The 22519-nt window shown below is 47.0% G+C and overlaps 1 protein-coding gene across 4 annotated transcripts in view; it reads left to right on the top strand.

Annotated features, from left to right (window-relative positions):
- Syk (spleen associated tyrosine kinase) overlaps nucleotides 1-22176 on the top strand; it is a 70523-nt gene extending 48347 nt beyond the window's left edge. For 2 of the 4 annotated variants that reach the window (XM_075969631.1, XM_075969630.1), the window contains exons 8-14: nucleotides 6826-6913; nucleotides 7948-8125; nucleotides 12824-13033; nucleotides 15966-16155; nucleotides 17044-17184; nucleotides 18453-18565; nucleotides 19269-22176. In XM_075969631.1, coding sequence (XP_075825746.1) covers nucleotides 6826-6913; nucleotides 7948-8125; nucleotides 12824-13033; nucleotides 15966-16155; nucleotides 17044-17184; nucleotides 18453-18565; nucleotides 19269-19341 — 993 coding nt within the window. In that variant the 3' untranslated portion in view covers nucleotides 19342-22176. The remainder of the gene's footprint in view (nucleotides 1-6825; nucleotides 6914-7947; nucleotides 8126-12823; nucleotides 13034-15965; nucleotides 16156-17043; nucleotides 17185-18452; nucleotides 18566-19268) is intronic. The other 2 variants (XM_075969632.1, XM_075969633.1) reach the window with 1 other exon arrangement.
- The last annotated feature ends 343 nt before the right edge of the window (nucleotides 22177-22519 follow it).

Here is a 22519-nt window from a genome sequence, read left to right as displayed (position 1 = left end):
TGTCCTCTGACCCCATGTGTGTGCTGTGACCCAGGCACATACTAAAGAAGTAAATGTAAAATGTTTCTTCAGGGTTTGGGAATCAAACTCAAGTGCTTTACCACTGAGCTATGTCCCAGCACTTAGCTGATTCTATCAACAGCTGTTTTCATTTTGTATCGATGTTTTTCCAAGCACGTGGGCACATGGCTATGCAGAGACACACAGAGATGATTAACAAAGGCATAAAGGCCCAGATATTTTGCTCAGTAATTATCCTCTATATTGATCATTCGCTAGAGGATCTTAATGCTGTTGACCAGATCACAGGAGAGAGAGTAACATGATGGCCAAAGAGAAAGGAGACCGTCCTGTGCTCTGCGCTGTCAGTGACGGTTAATGCTGGAGAATGTTCTGCAGCTGCCCTGGCTCCACAGCCTGAGCCTCGCCCAGATTCTGACTCACTCTCCATGTGGAGGGTCCCATTGGAACTGGGGATGCTCGTATCCAGCGAGCTCAGTGGACAGCAGGGAGCATAGTACCTCACGAGCTGAGGTACTTAATATTCTCCAGCTTAAGGAGCTTTTCAAAGGTGTCAGTTATAAAGGCCACTCAGGCCAACAGCTACAGCACTGTGGGTCGGTGTTAGACTCACAGACACCATAGTCCTGAATGTGACACCGTACTTACCAACCCTCACAGAACTCTGTGGGGCAGCGAGTAAGCCTGTGTCTCCTCCTCTTCGGCTTGACTCCTCCTGAGCTTCCAACCACACCCTGTATGTCATTCCACTTGCCTAATCCAAGGCCTGTTGCCAACTCACAGCCCCCAGCTCTGCACAGTTTTGGCAAGAGACACTTACATCCTAGCATCTCATGTTTTGTCTCTTGAGTCCCACCAGAGACGGATCAGCCAGAGATGCCGTATGTGCACGAGCACACATAAACATATATATGATACACTCATATATGCATCCATGCATGGAAAATCTGTGCTTGTGTGTATATATTTGTATATTATAGTTACATTATATATGCACATCCATGCATATGTCGAATGTGTATATTTTTGTGTGCATATATTGGTGCTCACACATGCAGATGTATTACCTGCATATATCTAAACACAAATTTATTACAAGAACTTATCTTATGCAGTTACCAGACTAGATAAGCAAGTACAATGTTAGTGGGGGAGATTGTCAAACGGGGAGGTCTAGAGCCATGTGCAAATTCAGTGGCATGGTTAAAGCTGCCACGTGGTAGGGGTCGGTTAGCTTTCCCTTACCCCTTTCTTTCTTCAGAAAGTCTAAACTTGCATCTAAGGATTCTCACCTGATAGAGCCAGGCCCATGGGGGATAATCTCCATGACATAAGTCAGCTGACTGGGGACTGTAATTCCATCGGCAGAACCCCTTCTCAGCAGCAGCACTGCCTCACTCTGGGACTGCCACATGATTCAGTGATGGCCACTCGGATAGGCCAGATGGCATATTGAAAAGCCAGTGCCGCAGCTGGAAGAGATGGCCCAGTCGGTAAAGTTCTAGTCATTCAAGCTTGAGCACCCAAGTTCAGGTTCCTGTCATCCATGTGAAAGAGCCCAGGAACAGTGGCACATGCCTGCCAGTCATCGCAGTGCAAAGAAGACAGAGGCAGGAGGATCCCTTGGTTGGCCGTCAATTAGTCAAGTTCCAGGTTCAGTGAGAGACCCTGTCTCAAAAAATAAGGTGCAGAAGTGATTGAAAAAGATACCTGGTATAGCCTCTGGCCCCTGAATGTACACACACATGTACACACATGCACAAATACACACCACACAATGCACACACAGAGGAGTGCGCACACACACAGAGAAGTGCACACACACATGTACACACATGCACAAACACACACTACACACATGCACACACAGAGGAGTGCACACACAGAGGAGTGTGCACACACACATGCACACACACACAGAGAAGTGCACACACACATGCACCACACATGGAAAAAAAGCCAACACCAGCAAAGCCTGTCAGCCACACCTTGAATGAATTCTAGGAGTTTGAGAGTCCAGGAAACATATGCTTTGATTTTTAGGATTATCAGTTTGAAACTTTCACTAGAAATGAAACTAGGGTGTGGATTTTGCTCAGTCATAGAGTACGTGTCTATCACCCATAAGGGCCTGGAATTGGTCTCTAGCACCAGGACGGAGAAATACTCTGAAAGTCAAGTACAATTTCTTAATTAATTTTTATTCATGTATGCATGTGCATACTGGGTGAGTATATGCTGCATGTGTAAAGCTGCCTTCAGACAGCAGAAAAAACATTGGATCCCCTGGAGCTAGAGTTACAAATGGCTGCGAGCAGCCCAGTGTGGATGCTGGGAACCGAACTTAGGTCATCTGCAAGCAGCAAGGGTGTTATGTGGTCTTAGCCACTGAGCTGCCTCTCCAGCCTCAAGACAGGTGAATTTAAATTTGGAAAACAGCAATGTGTTTTATATTCTGAGAATGTAACCACACTTAGCTAAGAAGTAAGAGCACAACACCCCTGCTGTTGTGTTGGTTACCTCTGTCCACAGTCGTACCCATGAAGAGGCTTCCCAGGGTCACACACTCTCCCTAAGACCATTAAACAGAAACTCATCCTTGGATTTCTTGTTTTATTCAACATAAATTTTGATGGCCGGGGTTTTGAAAAAGTGTAACCCGAATGGGCCAGGTCTTGGATCTTTGAATATTTGGATGAAATAATAATCATATAGGTCATGTGCTTCTCTTCAGGCAAGCCTACCCATAGCCCACCTTCTAGCAGAGTCTGCCCTCATCCGGGTGTTCTCGCTCCTCCTTGGCCTGAGCTCCTGAGACTGGAAGCCACAGCCAGCTGATTGCAGCCCATGTCCTGAAGCCTGCAGGCTTTTGGTTTCTGGGGAGTGTTACCACCCACAGTGCCGCTGCTGTCTAACCTGAAACTACTTGCATGGAGCTGGGAGCAAAAGCCAGGGTCTGAGAATTAAAACACAGGCTATGGAAGCAGGATGCTGGGCTGAGACCATCAGCTCCACAGGGCAGTGTGCTTTTCTCTTCAAATCATTTCAAAGTCAAAGATAGATAGATAGATAGATAGATAGATAGATAGATGATAGATAGATAGATAGATAGATAGATAGATAGATAGATAGATAGATAGATAGATATAATAGACAGACAGACAGACAGACAGAGGAGAGAGAGAGAGAGAGAGAGAGAGAGAGAGAGAGAGAGAGAGAGGAGAGAGAGCAGTCAATAAAGTACTCACCACACAACTGTGAGGGCCTGAGTTTGATCCCCTGTATCCACATAAAAAGCTGCATGTGATGGAGAGCTCTGACAATTACAGGCCAGAGAGGTAGAGTCCGGCAGATCTCTGGGGCATACTAACCAGCCACCCAGCCATGGAGACACAGTATCAAATACTAGGGTGGATGGTTCCTAAGGTTTACTTCTGCCCCCTCCCCCACAAGCACACACACATAACTGCTCAGCCACACACACAATATCATGCATGCGCACACAGATCAAATGCATCACTCATTTTCATGCACTGAGGCAGAGTAGTTTGCACTTGAAAACTGTCTACCAAAGGTTGGGTAGCTGACACCATCTAGAGACACCTAGAAGGCGTGAGTTGGTGGGAAGTAGCAGCGAGGTGAGGCTGTCAGCTGTTCTCGATGCAGAAAAGATGATGCCCGAGACGGGACAGACCACCAAACACAAAGTGGAGAGACTGATGATGCAGGTCAGGGCTGCCTACCCGCAGTGCGCTCCTCACTGCAGTTCACATTTCCCTCCGTTTTAACACTGGCCCATACTTGGTTGGTTGTCATTGTGCCTTTGTGTTCCTTCCTTTAAAAGAGCCATAGTCCTGGAGGCTTTGCTTCCAGGGCGTTTAGTGATGACAGTGGTCCCAGCAAAGGCCTGTTCTCAAGTACTGTGGGAAAGCTGGAAGTGTGGCTTTGTGTCTTCATCTATGTCACAAAGCAGCCAACTGCTCTTTTAACTATCCCAGTGGAAAACCACCCATTCCTTCTACAGAACGTGCCCCAAGTTGGATGCTGTTATTGCCCCAATCCAATAGGTCTCTGCCTGTGCATGAGGCAGAAGGTGGTGGGGACCTGCTGAGGGCTGAGACATCCAGATGAGAAAAGTTATGTATCCCTTGGAGGGTCTTGGGGGTCTCTGTTTCTGGATCAGGAATGCTCATTCTCATAGGGTGCTTTGTGATGGGTCGAATAGAAATGAGGCCTTGTGCTACACCCATATAAGTGGAAGCCGACTCTCCAAAGCCCTTTCCTGTGTCTATCAGACAGACACAGGGATAGCACCTGTCAGTGTGGATATGAACTCCCTGCAGGAGCTTGGATGATCTGGGTCCCTTGCCACCCATTCCCACTTGCTTCTGATACACTGCCATTTTTCCAGTGATTTTTCTAAGTCCCTAAACTCTGCTTTAAAAACATCCCTAGCAGATTTTGTTAGGAAATTGTGGGTGCTGGTTTATTGTAACAAGCCATTTGAAGTCCTCTTGCCTTGGAGACTATTCTAGAGAGGCTGTGTGCAGCCCAGGAACGAGGCACTGAAGGGCAGAGGGCAGGAACTCTTCTAGCCATAGGAAGGGATAGACCTGTTTTCGCCATCTTGGGGTATCCTTTAACTCCATGGTGGGCCAGAGTGTGTCTTGGGAATCTCAGAATTTTCCTGTGTACAAAGAAAAATTTAAAAAAACACTTAAAATTGTCATTGTGCTAACCTGAAAACATTTTTAAAGACTCTTTGTGGCTGGAGTTTGTTTATAGAGGGAGAGTAGCAGGGTGGGAAGGATAGATATGGTAGGAATTACTAAGTATGAGCTAAGAGAGTTGTCCTTAGCCAGGGCAATGGTAGTATAAGTGATAAGAGGGATCCAAGCAACACCTAACACTACTGAAGTCATATGTAAAAGTTTAAGAGGGTCATAAGAGATTTACCTGGACCTAGTTCCCTCTCTGAGTGCAGAGACTCAAGAGAGAACTCATTTGAAACTGTACATGTTTACATTTCACATTTCCCACTAATGAAAAGTTACTTTTAAATCTCTCTGTCAAACCGTCCATTATCCATCCATCCATCCATCCATCCATCCATCCATCCATCCATCCATTCATCCGTCTGTTCAACTATCCATCTGTTTATCTGTCTGTCCATCCACTTATCCATCCACTCATCCATCCACACACCCACACACCTCTCTATCCATCTATACATACATACACACACACATACATACATACATAAACACATACATACACACATACATACATACATGCTTACGTACACACATTCATTCACCCACCTATTCACCCAACACCCATTCTTTCACATGCTTGTGTTGTGTGTTTTTCCTAAGCCCCCGTTACAGCATGGCCCAGCTGCTGAGCTTTGATTTAAAGCCTACCTTTGCATAACTTCTGCTCTGTTGTCGTGGTTAGTCCTGTTATACAACCCAGCAGGAGTGTTTGGACAAACCACAAGAAAGTGAATCCAGTGGCATCTCCATGGCATCTGAAACCAGACGTCCTCTGACTTCATGGAAAGGTCCTTTGCCGCAGGCATTGCCAGCCTCTATCTCACGGCAAACACTGTGTAGCTGGGAAGTCAATGTATCTTGAGACACATGTCCCTGTGCTCGTAATGACACAGTGTGACTCTGTTGTTAAATTTTGATGTGTGAGAATGTCATGTTAGTGAGACAAGAGAATTGAATGTGAGCTTCAAGACAGTGGCTGTGTAATGTTAGCTGAGTGTCTCTGTTTCTTTAAATCCCCCCAAACCTGGTGCTGTCTCATTTCTTCATGGCAATATGTGGATCTGATAAGGTAAATAGATGTGCACGATAAACAAAAATGGGGGGAGGGGAGGAGAGTTAAAGCCGAACAGTGGTTTGCTGGTGAGATAAGTTTAGTAGCCATCATCTTGTTTTAATCTGTGGGTTGAGATGGGTCAGAAGAAGAGAAAAATGTTTCAAATGGAAAATCCATAGGAATACAAGGAGAGTTTCCCCTCCACCTGCTTCACAGGGCAAATCGCTTTTAATGGAGTGAGTGAGAATCCCCTCGCCTATATATAAATGTCTACAAGCCAGTGAGGCTTTCCTTCAGCTTCTGCCTCAATGACCAGTCACAGGTAAAAAGGAGGAGTTCCTCTTCTTCAGGAAGGCAAAGAGAACTTCTCTTGTGGCCTGGCACATGCCTGCTGCAATCATCGCTGTCTTGTGGCACGGCACGTGCCTGCTGCCTGTCCTCACTAACTTTATCGTTATCATCAATGGCAGCAGTGCACAGGGTGGGGGTGGGGATTCGGCAGGATGCATCCTTCTTTGGGGCTTGTAGCTAAGTGGCCTGGGCTACCCTGTGGCATCAATGCCTTGTGTCTAAATCTGTATGGAAGGGAAACAGGTGGACACAGCTCGACTTTGCTTTTTAAATAACTTCCACATGAAATTAGGCAGAAATAAATCCGTGGGGAACGTACGAGGTTTTCCCATCTTCGGGGAGGTGGGAAACACACAGAGAGGGCACATAATTGGGAAGGAAGTTCTACTGGAATGAGCAGAATGGATTCTCTCCCTCCAGTTCTGAGGCCATGTCAGGGGTGGGTGCTGTAAGGCATGAGCCTCTCTAACCTTCTCAGGTCCAAACAGTTGCCTGAAGACTGAGATAAGCCTTCTGACCTCTTCTTAACTCTTCCTCTGTCTCCTGCATAAGCTAACCAGTGATCATTTGAGAATAATGGCATCCGTGCAGAAATGATAACATACTGTCATTCCTGTGCCCCAGACTGCCACACCCCAAGGGAGTCGTCCTGAGAGTACCGTGACCTTCAACCCCTATGAGCCAACAGGAGGGTCCTGGGCCCCGGACAGAGGTGAGAGATGTGCTTTTACTCAGTAAACCTTCAGAGCAGGTGTACACATGCTTGTCAATGTGTGGAGTCAGCTTACAAATTCAGAGCACTGTTCCAAATCTCCCTTATGGTGAGGTCAACACTAGGCAGCAGCAATGTCCAGTCACAGGCAGAAGACTCCCCTTATCCATAAAATAAGCAGTCTGTCAAGTGAAAATGGTCTTTTACAATTAAAACAAGCAACAAGATCCCAACAGTTGTCACCACTGACAGCACCATGCTTCTGCTTCAAATCCTGTGTCTGTCACACTCCATAGACCAGTTGCCTTTCTTGGAGGAGCATGTGGTCTTGACAGAAGATATGACTCACAGTCACGATGACTGGGAGGCCACAGAGGTGACTTACTCCCAGAATTGAGACCTCTGGTTGGTTTTCTTGGGTTCATGAGTGTATCTATGTTGTTATTTTTTTTTGAAGTGAGCTTGAGGTTTGTTTATTGCTATAAATTGCCTCCAGCGGCTTAAAGCAGCAAGAGGTAATTCTCTCTCTTAATTTATTCCTTGTGGCTGGAGATGTGGCTCACGGTAGAGGTCTTGTCTGGCATGTACGGGAGCCCTGGGTTTCTTTCCCAGCACTGCAAAAGTCAGGTACAGTGTCCCACATGTCATCAAGGCTATTGTTGGATAGATGTTGAGTTTCACGGTCCTTCTCACAGTTTGGGAGCCTCAGGACAGCGGGACGCCATCCTTAGCATCTCAAATATTAAGCATTTTGGCTTTTCATAGCCTTGCCTTGGAGAGCACATGCATCATGGTTCAATTATAAAAAAAAACAGCAAGGATCATGTCCTCGGTGGCACCTCTTCACAGGAGGATGTCAAAGACTGTTCACAAAGGGTCACAAAGAATGTTCTTAAAGCCTACTGGTGTAGAAGACCCATCTCCCCTTGCTTCAGTTCTCACTTGCCTGTAAATGCCCCATAAGACCATAGGAGTGGAGGGCAGGGGTCATAGGCGCCCTTTCTGGAGTTATGTGTTACCTAATTGCCTTGCAGGCCTTCAGAGAGAGGCCCTGCCCATGGACACAGAGGTGTATGAGAGCCCTTACGCCGACCCTGAAGAGATCCGGCCCAAAGAGGTCTACCTAGACAGAAGCCTGCTAACCCTGGAGGACAATGAACTGGGCTCTGGTAACTTCGGGACCGTGAAAAAGGGATACTACCAAATGAAAAAGTAAGTTACCCATTGTGTTACTGTCAGTCACCCTCATGTGAGCAGGCAGCATGGAAAACTTCAAGAAATGCACTGAGAATGTTCATCTAATCCCAGATGTGAAGTTTAGCCTAGCATGGCTTAGTACTTTTTCACTAGCATTATATGTATTCATTTTGAAATTATGTCTTATTGTGTATGTGCACATATGTCCCAACATTCATCTCATGTGGTCACTGGACAGGTAAGTTGGTCCTCTCTTTCTCACCTGGGTTCCAGGAACTAAACTCAGGTCATCAGGCTTGGCAGCAAGCTCTGTAATCAACTCTTCCCTTTTGCCCACCTTCATTTCCGACTGTTTTGTAAAGAAAGCACCCTTTGTGTGTGCTAACTGTAGTCACAGTAATGAAATGTTTGTGTTAGTGTATGTGCCACATAGAAATAAGCAAATTCATAAGAAAATATGACCATGTTGTACCTCCGAAACATGACTACCTGCAACTAACCCTGGTATAGGCATTTGCTGGATCTTTATATGTTTGTAAAACTTTGGTTTCTGGTGCCTTGCGTCCTGTGTACAAGCACAGAGGCCATTTTTAAATAGATGTATTTAAATCACAGTCACTTTTAAAGTTGAATATTAAGAGAGAGAGAGAGATGACTCAGAGGTTAAGAGGGTATACTGCTCTTCCATGGGACCTAAACTCACTCTGCTGTACCCAGGTCAGATGGCTCACATCTGCCCTTAACTCCAGCTCCAAGGACTCTGATGCCCTCTTCTGGACTCTGAGGGTGTAGGAGGAAGGCCCGCTTGTTTGTCCTGGCTGCCAGGCTAGCTTAGCCCTGAAATAACCACACAGAAACTGTATTAATTAAATCACTGCTTGGCCCATTAGCTCTAACTTCTTATTGGCTAACTCTTACGTATTAGTTTAACCCATTTCTATTAATGTATATCACCACGCGTTCGTGGCCTACCAACAAAGTCTCAGAACATCTATCTCCAACAGTGGGTCCGTGGCATCTCTCTGACTCTGCTTTCTTCCTCCCAGAATTCAGTTCTGTCTTCTCTACCTATGTAAGTTCTGCCCCCTCAGGCCAAGGAAGTTTCATTATTCATTAACCAAAACAAGCAACACACAGAAGGAATTCCCACATCGCTGAGGGTACCTGCACTCAACATGCATATACCAACGCAGACACACACTTAGATACAAAATTTAAAACAAACCTTTTGAAAAACTGAATATGTGTACCTACTATTCTCATTCAAACCACCCTGTAAAGTTATCAATTGCTTTCTTACATTCCTATAATAAGGTCTTATTCTCTTGTCTGTAAAAGAGCCCAAATGTTGGAAAATGAGGAGCCTCAGAAAGTCTCTTCCTGAGCCAACATAAACAAATGTTTGGACACCAGAACAATGGCAGTCTCATGAAATTAGTGGGTCATCACTTTCTCTTGGACTTCTCTAGAAAAGGTGGTATTTTCTTTTGTAATATTTAGAGGAATTGAGACTTTTTTTAAAAACATAAATTTGGACCCCTACCTCACACCATAGATGCAACAAGAAACCTAAATATAAAAGTCAAAGTAGGTGGCTAGAGATGACAGAATGGAACCTCTCATGGTTCCAAGAGGACCCAGAGAGTCTCCTCAGGAACTGAACTGTCTCAATGCACTTGTAAAGACCATGGACTGCATCCCAAATTAGTACAACACTAGCGTGTGTGCTTTTCTGGTGTGTCTATCCCACTTATTCTGTTATTTGATGCATTCTATTTTTTTAGGTGTGTGTATGTGTGTGGCTGTAGTGTGTGTGTGTGTGTGTGTGTGTGTGTATACACGCATGCAGATATGGGGATTGAGGGATCAAACTTCAGTCCTCAAGCTTGGCAGCATGCACCTTTACCTACAGAATCTCTCACGGCCCCTTAACTGACTGTTTTTATTCTCCAGTTTGAAGGTTCAGCAAAAGAAGCACTCTCATTCTTGTAGATATTTTATCACAAGTATAGTTTTTCAAGTCATACATAGCTAATATTTGTTCTTTGATTTAAACCACATTTTGCTATAATATTTTCAAGAGTTCAGTATGATTCATGTGATATTTTTTATGAGAAAATGAAAAATATATATATTTTGGAAACACCTTGAGGGCTGCTTAAATTTAACAGCGCCCACTGGGAGAGAAGTGTGCCTTTAATCTTTAACATTGTGTGAGCTTTGAACTGGGCATGGTGGCACCACCTGTGATCCTCAGCACCCCAGAGGTAGAGGCAGGAGGACCAGAAGTTTAAAGTCAACCGCCACTTACAGCAAGCTTGAGACCAGAATGGATTACATAAAACCCTGTCTCAAAAAGAAACAAACAAACAAAAAAGTAAAACAATATATGCTCTTAAATCTGGGCCCAGACACCCATTTTCAATACCACAAATGTATTCACATATGCATATAGACATAGCCTAGCCAGTAAATCACATGATGTTGCTGGAAGCTATATGTATGGCATAGCTGGTGAACCTTATAGAAGCTGTGTTAGTATTTTTCAATTGGGGACTTTCCTCAGCTTGGAATACTCTGTATCACTGTCTGCTACCCTTGTTTACAGATAGTGGGACATTGTTCCTCTGTCTACCAAAGAGCGATAGATTGGAAACCTGGCTACTACAGAGGCTAACCCTGGCAGATGTAAACAAGTGTCTACTTACAGAGTACAATCCCCCAGAGTTCACCATGGGGGACTAGTGAGTTATCAGGCTGACTTCAGAGCATGTATGAGGGTTGCTTACGGGAACTGCACCACCGAGAAGTCTGGCTTCCACAGGGATGTGTATAGTCCCTGTCTTAGGTAGGGTTTCTATTGCTGTGAAGAGACACCATGAAGGAAAACATTTAATGGGGTGGCTTCTATTTTCAGATGTCCATTATCGTCATGGTGCGACGTGGTAGCATGCAGGCAGACTTGGTGGTAAAGAAGTAGCTAAGAGTCCTACATTTTGACTTGTGTGCAACAAGAAGTGGTCTGAGACATTAGATGGTCTCTTGAGCATTTATGAGACCTCAAAGCCCACCTCCACAGTGACACACTTTGTTCAACAAAACCACACCTCCTCCAACAAAGCTGTAGTATCACTCCCTTTGGGGGCCATTTTCTTTCAACCCACCACAGTCCCCCCACATATGACCTCACACACTCCTGCTAAGCTTCACGGTCTGTGTGCACTAGCACCTCCCAAGACCGTGAGTCTTTGTTCAGTTAGGACAGAATCTCATAGAGACGTCTGGGAGGTGCCAGAGAGAGCTGCAGGAATCCAGGTGACAATCCAGTGGTCATCCCCACCCTTTCTTCCTAGGAGGAAGCAGTGACAGACAATGCTGGTCTTGCTGCTCTCTTGCAAAAGACATAGCTGATCTGATAGAAATGACAGCTGTTGTATTTAGAGGGGATTAAAGATGACCTTAAAGTTCGGGGCCTCCCATCTCTACCTCTGGGGTGCTGGGGTGCTGAGGGCCACGGGTGTGCACTACCATGCCCAGTTCAAAACTCACACATTGTTAAACCTCAGAGTTAAAGATAAAGAAAGTCTCTCCCATTGGGCTTTGTTGGATTGAAGCAAGTCCCAACATGTTTCCAAAATATAGATTTTTTTTCTTTTTTTTTAAATTTTTCTTTTAAGGAAGGAAGGAAGGAGAGAGAAAAGAAAGAAAGGAAGGAAGGAGGAAGGAGAAAAAGAAAGGAAGAAAGGAGGAAGGAGAAAAGGAAGGAAGGAAGGAGAGAGAAAAGAAAGAAAGGAGGAAGGAGGGAAGGAAGGAGAGAGAAAAGAAAGAAAGGAAGGAAGGAGGAAGGAGAAGAAGGAAGGAAGGAAGGAAGGAAGGAAGGAAGGAAGGAAGGAAGGAAGGAAGGAAGGAAGGAGAAGAAGGAAGGAAGGAAGGAAGGAGAAGAAGGAAGGAAGGAAGGAAGGAAGGAAGGAAGGAAGGAAGGAAAAGGAAAGCTAGGGTCAAGAGAAGACACCCTCATTTCCACAAAATATAGATTTTTCATTTTCACATTAAAATATTACATGGATCATGCCAAACTCTTGAAAATTTTCTAACAAAATGTGGTTTAAATGAAAGAACAAGCATTAACTATGTGTGATTTGAGAAACTACACCTGTGATAAAATTTCTGCAAGAATGAGAAAAATGGTACTAGCCATTTTTAAGTGTGTGTGCATGTGTGTGTGTACTTAGGTGTATGTGTGTCCACGGTGCATGCAGGTGCTCCTGCCACAGCACCAATATAGAGGTCAAAGGACAATCCTGGGTGTCACTTCTTACTTTTCTATCTTGCTTGAAACAGAGACTCTTGGGGTTCACGGCTGACCCCTTGGTGTCCGTGGATTCTCCCGTGTCTTCTGCCTTAGAAGTGCTGCCATTACAGTCTTATGCTGCTATATCCAACTTCCTGTGGGGCCTGAGGACCTGAACTCAGGTCCTCACTCTTACATGGCAAGCACCTTACACACTGAGCTGTCCCCCCAGCCTGTGGCCACTTTCTGGATGGCTTTAAGAGACTCTCATTCTGTAGCGAGTGTGTCAGCATTTCCCCACCCTGGTCAACCCCTGGCATTGTGCATTCCACGACCCCAGCCACACCCGGGCATCATGCCTCACGGAAGAGAACTTCTAGGCAGTTTGGAAAGTTTCTCATGAGCTACAATCTGTATTACAGAGTTGTGAAGACAGTGGCTGTGAAAATCTTGAAGAACGAGGCCAACGACCCCGCTCTGAAGGATGAGCTGTTAGCAGAGGCAAACGTCATGCAGCAGCTGGACAACCCCTACATTGTGCGCATGATCGGAATCTGTGAGGCCGAGTCCTGGATGCTGGTGATGGAGATGGCGGAGCTGGGGCCCCTCAACAAGTACCTGCAGCAGAACAGGTGCCGTGGAGCTCAGGTGCACAGGAGCTGTGCGCTGGCCCCCCTTGGGCTGTGCTGGGTCCTGATTTCTGTGGGAAGCTCTCTCTCTCTCTCCCCTCCCCACTTCCTACATTCCTACATTGTTCCATGCTCAGGGAATTGAGAAACCTCATGGAATGAGGGGAGATGCAGCCTTTAGATCCAGTTCTCTCTCTCTCTCTCTCTCTCTCTCTCTCTCTCTCTCTCTCTCTCTCTCTCTCTCTCCTGTGTATACATCTGTTGGACACCTAAGTGAATGTATGGGGGGTCAGAGGTCAATGTAGGATGTCATTCTCTCTCCTCTATCACTCTCCCTCCTATTATTGTTTATTTATGAGCATATGCCTGTGTGAGTGTGTGCCACATGAATGCAGATACTCACAGAGGCCAGAAAAGAGTGTCAGATCCCTTGGAGCTGGAGTTACAGGCAGTTGTGAGCCTCCCAGCCAAGTTCAGGCCCTATACAAGAACAGCACGCATTCTTAACCACTGAGCTATCACTTAGAATCTCCACCTGATCTTTTGAGACAGGGTCTCACTGACTCTGGAGCGCACCGATTCAGACAAACTGGGCTGGCTCTGGAGCCCCAGGGATTCCAGGTTCCTACTGCCATGCCTGGCTTTTATCTGAGTGCTGGGAATCCCCAACTCAGGTCTTCTTTCATCCTTGTGCATCAGACACTTTACCAACTGAAGCATCTCCCTAGCCCTGGCAAAAAAACAACTCTCACTATCATTTGGTCTTGATTCTCTGCCCAGTGATAAAATCCTCGAGGTGTGTGGGCAGGACACCTTCTGCAACAGGCAGAACATTCTTCCTAGGTAAACACCGTGAATGAGCATCTTCCTGGGGTACCAGTCTTGTCTCCTCTTGCTGACCTCCTGAGTACCTGCATCTCAGGAGCAGGCTGCTGTTCACTGATTGCTCATCAGTGGTCTAGGCACAGCTGCTCTAAGGCTGTGGTCAACACAGAGAAACTCCTAGAAGGAACCAAACTCAGTGGCTTAGCTCATCACACTGTTGCGGCATTGTTTGTACTTTAGCTGTTGCCTTCGACTCTGTGGAAAGAGGGTGTGAACCCTTCTTTACAGGCAGGAATGGAAACACAGAGCCAATTTTATAGGGTAAGCCCAGCCCAATGGGGGGGCGCGTTTTCGCCTCGGGCTAATGTTTACGTCTGGTGTGTGTGAGTCCTGCCGGTCCCTTTTTCTATTTCCTGCCTATCACTGGATCCCTGGTGTTGTAAGCTATCCCTTCATTAAAATTTGCTGTTTCATATTAAGCTAGCCTGGTTATTACGCCGAATACACAATTTGTAACCTATCCAGTTTGAAACAGGGATTTAGAGTCATCTCTGACTCCTCTGAGCCAAGGATGACCACTTCTCACTTTATACACCCGTTCTTTACTATTTCCAGTATATGTGTGTGACTATGAGTGTCTGTGCAGGTGCAAGCGGTGGAGGCCAGAGGTCAACCTAGAGCAGGTCCGGGACCCTGGAATATTGCCTGTCTCCTTTGAGACAGGGGTCTCTCATTGGCTGGAGTTCATCGATTATGCCAGACAGGTTGGGCAGCGAGCCCCAAGAATCCACCAGCTTCACTTCCCCAGCGTTCAAACTGCAAGCATGGGCCCCTATACCTGGCTTTATTTTCACACAGACTCTGGGCATCAAACTCGGGTCCTCATGCTTGCAAGATGAGCACTTTGCCGACTAAGCTGTCTCCGCAGCCCTGTATGACTTTCTGTACATGTGTAAAAGTGAAACACATTGAGCATCGTGAGAACGGTGTTCAGTCTGGAATGGCTGTGCAGCAGAGACATGACCTGCCACACTAAGGCCTGCAGTGATGCTTTGCTTATGCTTTAACAAATAAAGCTTGCCTAAAAGTCAGAAGGGCGACGCTAAGGCACTAGAGTCAGACAGTGGTGGCACACACCTTTAATCCCAGGACTTGGGAGACAGAGGCAGACGGATCTTTGCGAGTTCAAGGCCACCCCAGTCTCCACAAGATCAATGCAGAAACAAATCCAGGTGATGGTGCCTTACACCTTTAATCCCAGCACTAGAGGGAATGGAAAATGGGAGGAGAGAGGGGCTGAGTCTGCTGAGTCTTCTTTGTGAGCCGCCACTGCATGACCTCTAGTGGCTTAGCTTTGCCCTTCTGATCTTTAGGTGAGCTTTATTTATTAAAACATAAATAAAACATCACTACCCATGCCTCCCGTGATTGTTTTTTCATGTCTGTGCCTAGCAAATGTGTGTGCATACACACGTGCATGGGTGTGCATGCCCATGCATACATGCAGAGGCCAGAACACTGTGTCCTCTACTACTTTCTGCTTTGCTCCCTGAAGACACAGCCGGTATGGTAGGTAGCACTTGTCTTTAATTACAACACCAGAGAGACAGAGCTTGGTGGGTCTCTGTGAGTTTGGAACCAGCCTGCTGATCTACATAGCAAGATCCAGGCTATTTTGAACCACACAGTGATGCTCTATCTCAAAAAAAAAAAAACAAAAACAAAAAACAAAAAAAAAACAACCCAAAAAACCAAAAACCAACCAACTAACCAAACAAACAAAAAACAAAACCAAAAAACAGGAAGTTTTGCTATTTTGTTTAGGTTTTTTTGTTTTGTTTTGTTTTGTTTTGTTTTGGCTATGCTGGTAGCCAGCAAACCTCAGGATCTTCCTAACTCCACCCCCTGCCAGTGTTGGGATTACAGGCACAGGTGGCCACATCCAGCTTTTTCACATGGCTTCTGGGAATCAAAATTTAGGTCCTCATCTCATGCAGCAAGTGTTCTTACACTGATCCATCTTCCCTCTTTATACATGTACACAGGGAACACAGCTGTGTGTTTGCCATGACCACTGCCTACTCTTACTAACAGCAGCCTGTGGTTCTAGGCACATCAAGGATAAGAACATCATCGAGTTGGTTCATCAGGTTTCCATGGGGATGAAGTATTTGGAAGAGTCCAATTTCGTGCACAGAGATCTGGCTGCAAGGAATGTGCTTCTGGTCACCCAACATTATGCCAAGATCAGCGATTTCGGTCTTTCCAAAGCCCTTCGTGCGGACGAGAACTACTACAAGGTAGGACAGCTCAGTGCAGGCTCGTGACAGGAGGTCATAACAGTATTGAAAGATAAGTGTATGCTCTCTGTGTTTTATTATTGTGGAAAGCTCACCAGTAACCTTGGAACTAGCTCTTGAAGACCAGGCTGGCCTCGAACTCACAGAAATTTGCCTGCCTCTGCCTCCCGAGTGCTGGAGTTAAAGGTGTGAGCCATCAACACTCAGCAATGAGAAAGTAGTCTTAAGATTAATTCTGTTGATCAAGAAACGAAATCCAAAAGTACTTAACATATCTCAGCTGAAGACTTACTCAGACTAGCATCTTCTGTTTCTTTCTTTTTTCTCACATTTATTTATCTTGTGGTGTGTTTGTAGGCATGTGTGCCACAATGTACCAATAGAGACTGGAAGAAAACTTACAGGAGTTGATTCTCTCCTTCCACCGTGTCTGTCCCAGGAATTGAACTCAGATCTTCATGCTCAGCAGCAGGCACCTTACCCACTGAACCACCTTGGTAGCCCTGAATTTTGAGTTTTGAAAAAAAGGATAGAATGCTTGTGCTAACTTACTTTCATAAATACAAGTCAAACAAGTTGATTTTATTTTTTAGACATGCTTTCATGCAACCCAGGCTGGTTTCACAGGTACTGAGTAGGTTTATAGTCACGCACCACCATGATTGGGTTACACTGTACGAGGGCTCAAACTGAGGGCTTCATGAATGCCCACTATTGACTAAACCAGGTCCTCAGCCTCAGAACTGGTTGATCTTGGAAGATTTTTCTGACTCCCTTTCCTTCGAGCTGACACTACGGGTTTCAGCAGAGGTTTTTCTCTGCCCTGCTTCTCCCACCCAACTCCTGCTTGCATTGACACGTTCACACCTGACTTCGCTCTGCTCCCAGGCCCAGACCCACGGGAAGTGGCCCGTGAAGTGGTACGCCCCCGAATGCATCAACTACTACAAGTTCTCCAGCAAGAGTGACGTCTGGAGCTTCGGAGTCCTGATGTGGGAAGCGTTCTCCTACGGGCAGAAGCCTTATCGGGTGAGCCACGCTCAGCTGTGTGTTTCATGTCTCAGCCTTGTGGCCTTGGGAAAACATCACTCGGTGTTGGGCTATTGCCGCAAGAACCTGGGGACACCCTGGGGTTGCTCATCAGCCTCTAACAGTGGGCAGCTAGTGCAACCTTAGCTTACAGTAACCTGGAAATGACACTTGGTGCTAAGTGAACATGTTTTCACTGTGTGTTACATACACACTTACCAGACACAGCCCCAGACCATCCTTCTTGAGAGTTATAATAGAAATGGTGACACTGACAGCATCAACTACGTTAGCTGTTGTTATATGCATTCTCGTGTGTGTGCATATGCATGTGCATTCTCCTGTGTTCTTATATGTGTGCATATGTGTGTGCATTCTCATGAGTGTTCTCGTGTGTATGCATATGTGTGTGTTCTTGTGTGTGTGCATATGTCTGTGCATTCTCGTATGTATGCATATGCATGTGTGTGCATATACGTGTGCATTCTGGTGTGTTTGCATATGTCTGTGCATTCTCGCGTGTGCATATGCATATGTGTGTGCATTCTCATATGTATGCATATGCACGTGTGTTCTTATGTGTGTGCATATGTCTGTGCATTCTCATGTATGGATATGTGTGTGTATTCTCATGTATACATATTGTGTGCATTCTCATGTGTATGCATATGCACTTGTGTTCTCATGTGTGTGCATATGTATGTGTTGAGACATCATTCCTCAGGGACTACTTGCCTTGCTGTTTGTGGTAGTCTCTTTCTTAGCCTGAGTTCATCCAATAGGCCAGGCTAGCTGGCCAGCAAACCCCAGGGATCTGCCTGTCTCTCTGCCCCCAGCACTGGGATTACAAGCATTCACTGCCACTCTTGACTGTTTACACGGGCTTTGGGGATTGGACTCAGGTCCTCGTGCTTGCAAGGTAGCACTTTGCAGACGAAACTAGTGTGTGTGTGTGTGTGTGTGTGTTTTCCTGGATGGTGCCACTCAGTAGATTGCCACACATGAAGGCCCTACATCCCACAAGGCCAGGCCCTAAATAAGGAATCAGAGCAGGAACCCCAAAGCCCCCCTTCTCCCCAAGACATCCAACCCTTCTCACCAGGCAGCCACTTCTGACTGTAGGATTCCGAGGAAAAGCCCCTAGCATTGTGACTGATGTCACTTGGTGTTGCACAGCCTGTGTCTGTGTCCCTCTGTCTGGGGGGGGGGTGAGATCCTTTGTTTGTTGGCAGGTGGTTTAAAAGCTTGTGTGCATGTTCATGTCTCAGGGGATGAAGGGGAGCGAGGTGAGCACCATGCTGGAGAAAGGAGAGCGTATGGGGTGCCCTCCAGGATGCCCCCGAGAGATGTATGACCTGATGAACCTTTGTTGGACCTATGAGTGAGTACTCAACCCTGCCTTCCATTGGCCTGGATGTTTGTAGAAGCAGACGGCGTGGCTAGCGTCCTAATTATGTCTGTTGCCGTGATAAAATGTTTTGGCCAAAAGCTAACATAGGGGCAAAGGATTTATTTTAGCTCAGAACTCCAGATTACAGTCCATGGTCACAAGGCGGTCAAGGTGGCCCTAACTGAAAACATTTGGTCACATCGTCACAGTGGAAAACTGAGAGAAAAGATGTCGTACATCCTTCTGTGCTCAGCTCACTTTCTCCTCCTTGAGAAAGTCCAAGAATGGTAACCCACGGCAGGCTGGGTCTTCGTATCAAATAGCATGATCAAGACAATTCCCTGACAGGCTGGCCTGTTCTAGACAGCAGTCCCTCACTGAGACTGCCTTCCCAAGTGGTTCCAGACTGTGTTAACACACAAGAACTGATGCATCTACAACGCAGGGACAAGTTAGTTGTTGAGACAACTAACCTCTGTAACATAGTACAAAATCCTTCTAGCTCACAAGGACACAGATCCTCCTGATCTTGTAAAATGCAGGCTTGAGTTCTGCAGGTTGGGATTGGGAAGGGACTTCAGACCACACTGGTGCAGGGTGCAGTGATTGACATTCACCACTAGGGGGCACAGTGAGTTAATCATGTTTCCACCCCTCTACCTACAAAAGAGTAACACATCTCTTCCTCCTCCAGGGTAGAGAACAGACCGGGATTCACAGCCGTGGAGCTGCGACTTCGCAATTACTACTACGACGTGGTTAACTAACAGCTCTGGCACCTGTTACCGGCCGCCTTGGATCCTCGAGCGATCACAGAAACTTCATTCAGATGAACTGGCTTCCAGAGTTTCATCTCCCTCTGCCCAGGGTGAGAGCTAAGAAAAGTTAGGACTTACCTTCACAGCTGGTCTGGTCCTCCAAAACAGAGCAGCGGCCAATCCTCAGGGCCCATGGATTCATCTGTCTGGTTCTTGTTGCCCTCTGTGTGGTTTTCCTTATGGTCACAATCGGGAACTGTTTCCAAATCATCTTCTCATCATTCTGTTCCTCTGGGTCCGGGATTGCAATGTTCCCCTGAAGATCGGAAAAGTGCCCCGAGGCAAATACAGAGAAAACTCAGCAGTGCAGCTGGCAATCACGCAGGCGCGTAAGGAAAGCAACACGCCTGGACCCTGGTTTTGCTCTCACGCTGGAGACAGAAATACCACACGCATGAGACACACCGACTTGGCCGACCTGGCCCTGGTGTCTGCCTGCCTTCCTGCAGAATGGCCTGAAGTCCGTCCCTGTGTGCTTGCTGAGGGAGGCTGCCAGGGCAGGTGGGCTCCCTTGATCCTCTCTGCCACTGAGCACAGTCTGTCAGGCGTGGGTCAGACTCCCTCCCCTCTGCAGAGGGAATGCAGCCAGGATCCCTTCTGAGTCCGTGATGGCATCCGTGTCTATTAGGTTCTTTTCTCGTTGCTGCCACAAAAGACCTGACAGACAAATTTAAGGGAGGAGGGATCAGTTTGGGCTCACAGTGGGGAAAGGCCATCATGACTGAAAAGACATTACACCCGGAAGGAAAGACTTGGTGGTCTGAGCAGGAAGCTGGAAGGACATGGCATCCACACTCGGGAAGCAAAGAATGAACAGAAAGTGGAGCCAGGCTACAAGGCCTCAAAGCCACCACCACCCCAGTGACCCACTTCCTTCACCAAGATCCCGCCTCCCAAAGGTTCCACAAGCTTCCTAGGCAGTCAGTGCTACCAGCTGGGGGCCAGGTGTTCAAATATGTGAGCCTTGGGGAGTGGGGAGAGGCATTTCACATTCAAACCACAACAGGATCCACCCATTTCCTGTTGCTATAACTGAACACCTAGAAGGGTTATGGATAAAGAAGAGAAAGGTATCTGTGAGATGTGTGTGTGTCCCTTCTGAACTTCCACCCATGAGGTGCAGCATGAGGCACGGGCCTTCCTGACGAGCAGGTGAGCCATCTCAGCTGCCCTCCTCTTAGGAAAGCCCGGATCCCATCCTAGGGTCCCCTTCAGGACCCCACCTCATGCCCCAGAGGCCCCATCTCCAAACACCGTGCTAGTAAGTCTTGGTACTGAACCTTTAAACATGGACCCTGAGAGGACACGTTCATACCGGAGCAGAGGGCAACATGGTGCCCAAGACCCTCTCAAGAATGTAATTTTAATCCAGAATAAAACCAGAGATTTGATCTTCTCCACAAAGAAGCCTGGCTAAGTACAATTCCGAGCCGAGGACACGCGACCCGAGATTTTCACTCTGTCCTCCTTATGCGTGGCTTGCCGTTTGATCACACACAAGGTGTCACCCCTTCTTAGCACTTTCGCTGAGGACCCTAAAATTGCAAAGGCTGCATAGTCTTCATTCTGTGTCTGCGAATATACACAATTGCCATCTCCACCTCGGAGACACTGTGACATAAACAGGCAGGGTTGGTGCGGGAAGCCCCACTGGGGGCGGGTGAGGGACGAGAGGGCCCCTCCAGTGCCTTTCAGACTATCAATGCAGGAGCCTCTTAAAGGATCGCTAAGAAGTGCTTAGACACCATCACTGTGTTTGGAATTACGCTGACGGCCAGTCATCTTATTAAAGAGGGAATCCCTGTATGCTGGGCTCACTGAGCAGACCCGCAGAACACAGAATTGCTGATGAAGTCCCATGGGTCAGGCCACCTGCAGATTTAGAGTCGGGAAAGGAAGAAGCCAAAGTATTGATTATGGAGACAGGACCCTCCAAACCACATCTGAGCAAGTTCTCTGCTCCCGCTATCCCCTACCCCCAGGGTGGGGCTATAAAAAAGGTCACCTCGCAGGTTGGGGAGCACACGGGTGAGAACACTGTAAAAGTCTCTGGATTCCTTCTGGCCTCCCTAGCAGTGTCTCTCCTTCTGATCATTGTCTAGATATAACTGAGCAGGATGGAGGCAGAGGCTTTGCCTTCCTCTAGGCCAAAACAGGCTCTTGTGTGCAGAAGTTGCACTGTGGCCAGTGGTCGACGCTCTCATCTGGTGAAAACCATGTCTTGCTATCAAGACTGATTCTTCCCGCTGAGGCCACAGAGGCAGGCGGACAGGGAGAAGATCCTCCCTGGATGATTTAGACTACGTGGATACTCACAATTTGCAAGATCAGAAACCAGCCAAGATCCTTGGCTGGGCCTCTCTTCACAAGCTTCCTCTGATGACTGCAACCCCTTCCGCCTGGCAGCGGGGCTCAGTGAGTGCCTTTTACCTATGGCCCTTTGCCAACAGAGGACAAGGAGCCTCCCAAGCTGCCTCACCGCACCCCACTGACCACAAATACCAGATACCTCATGTGGAACTGAATGTCTCTCCAGTAAACACCCAATCCGGCTAATCCTTCAAATTGTCTGTGTGTGTACCGGGACATGTCCTCCCTGCACCCAGCCCTGCTTCGCGTGCCAGACAGTGACTCCATGGGGCTGTCAGCCCCTGTGATTGCAATGCTCCCTGCAGAGTGAAGCCCTGGTTGTCAGTGCCAGCAAGCGCTCCCAGTAGCAGTACAGAATGTTTCCTGTTTATTCCAGAAATTGTTTTGAATAAAGATCTACTATTAGTTTTGCAACGACTTTTATGGAAGTGGGTAGGGTACAATGGGCTAAACCTTCCACCGGAGTTGGCCAGCATCTTCCTGAGTGCAGCCTGCTTGCGCAATGTTGAGTGCTTGCCCACACTGCTACCCGTGGGTGGGAACAGAGCCCAGAGCTCACAGTGAAGTCCGGACACGGGAGGAAGCCTGCAAGAAGGGCCCGATCTTGTCAGAGAACATCTGTATCCCAATGACTCCTTCAAAGCCCTTCCCAGCGAACGACTTTGCTTCCACTTGGTCCTATCTCTTCAAGTTTATTATTTCATTTTTCATTTGTGTGTGCCTGTGCATGTGTGTAGGTGTGTTTGCATGTGAGTCA

The sequence above is a fragment of the Microtus pennsylvanicus genome, chromosome 4 (assembly GCF_037038515.1).
Source record: "Microtus pennsylvanicus isolate mMicPen1 chromosome 4, mMicPen1.hap1, whole genome shotgun sequence".
Taxonomy (NCBI): Eukaryota; Metazoa; Chordata; class Mammalia; order Rodentia; family Cricetidae; genus Microtus; species Microtus pennsylvanicus.
The sequence above is the reverse complement of the archived record's forward strand: the minus strand, read 5'-3'. Positions and strand labels throughout refer to the sequence as shown.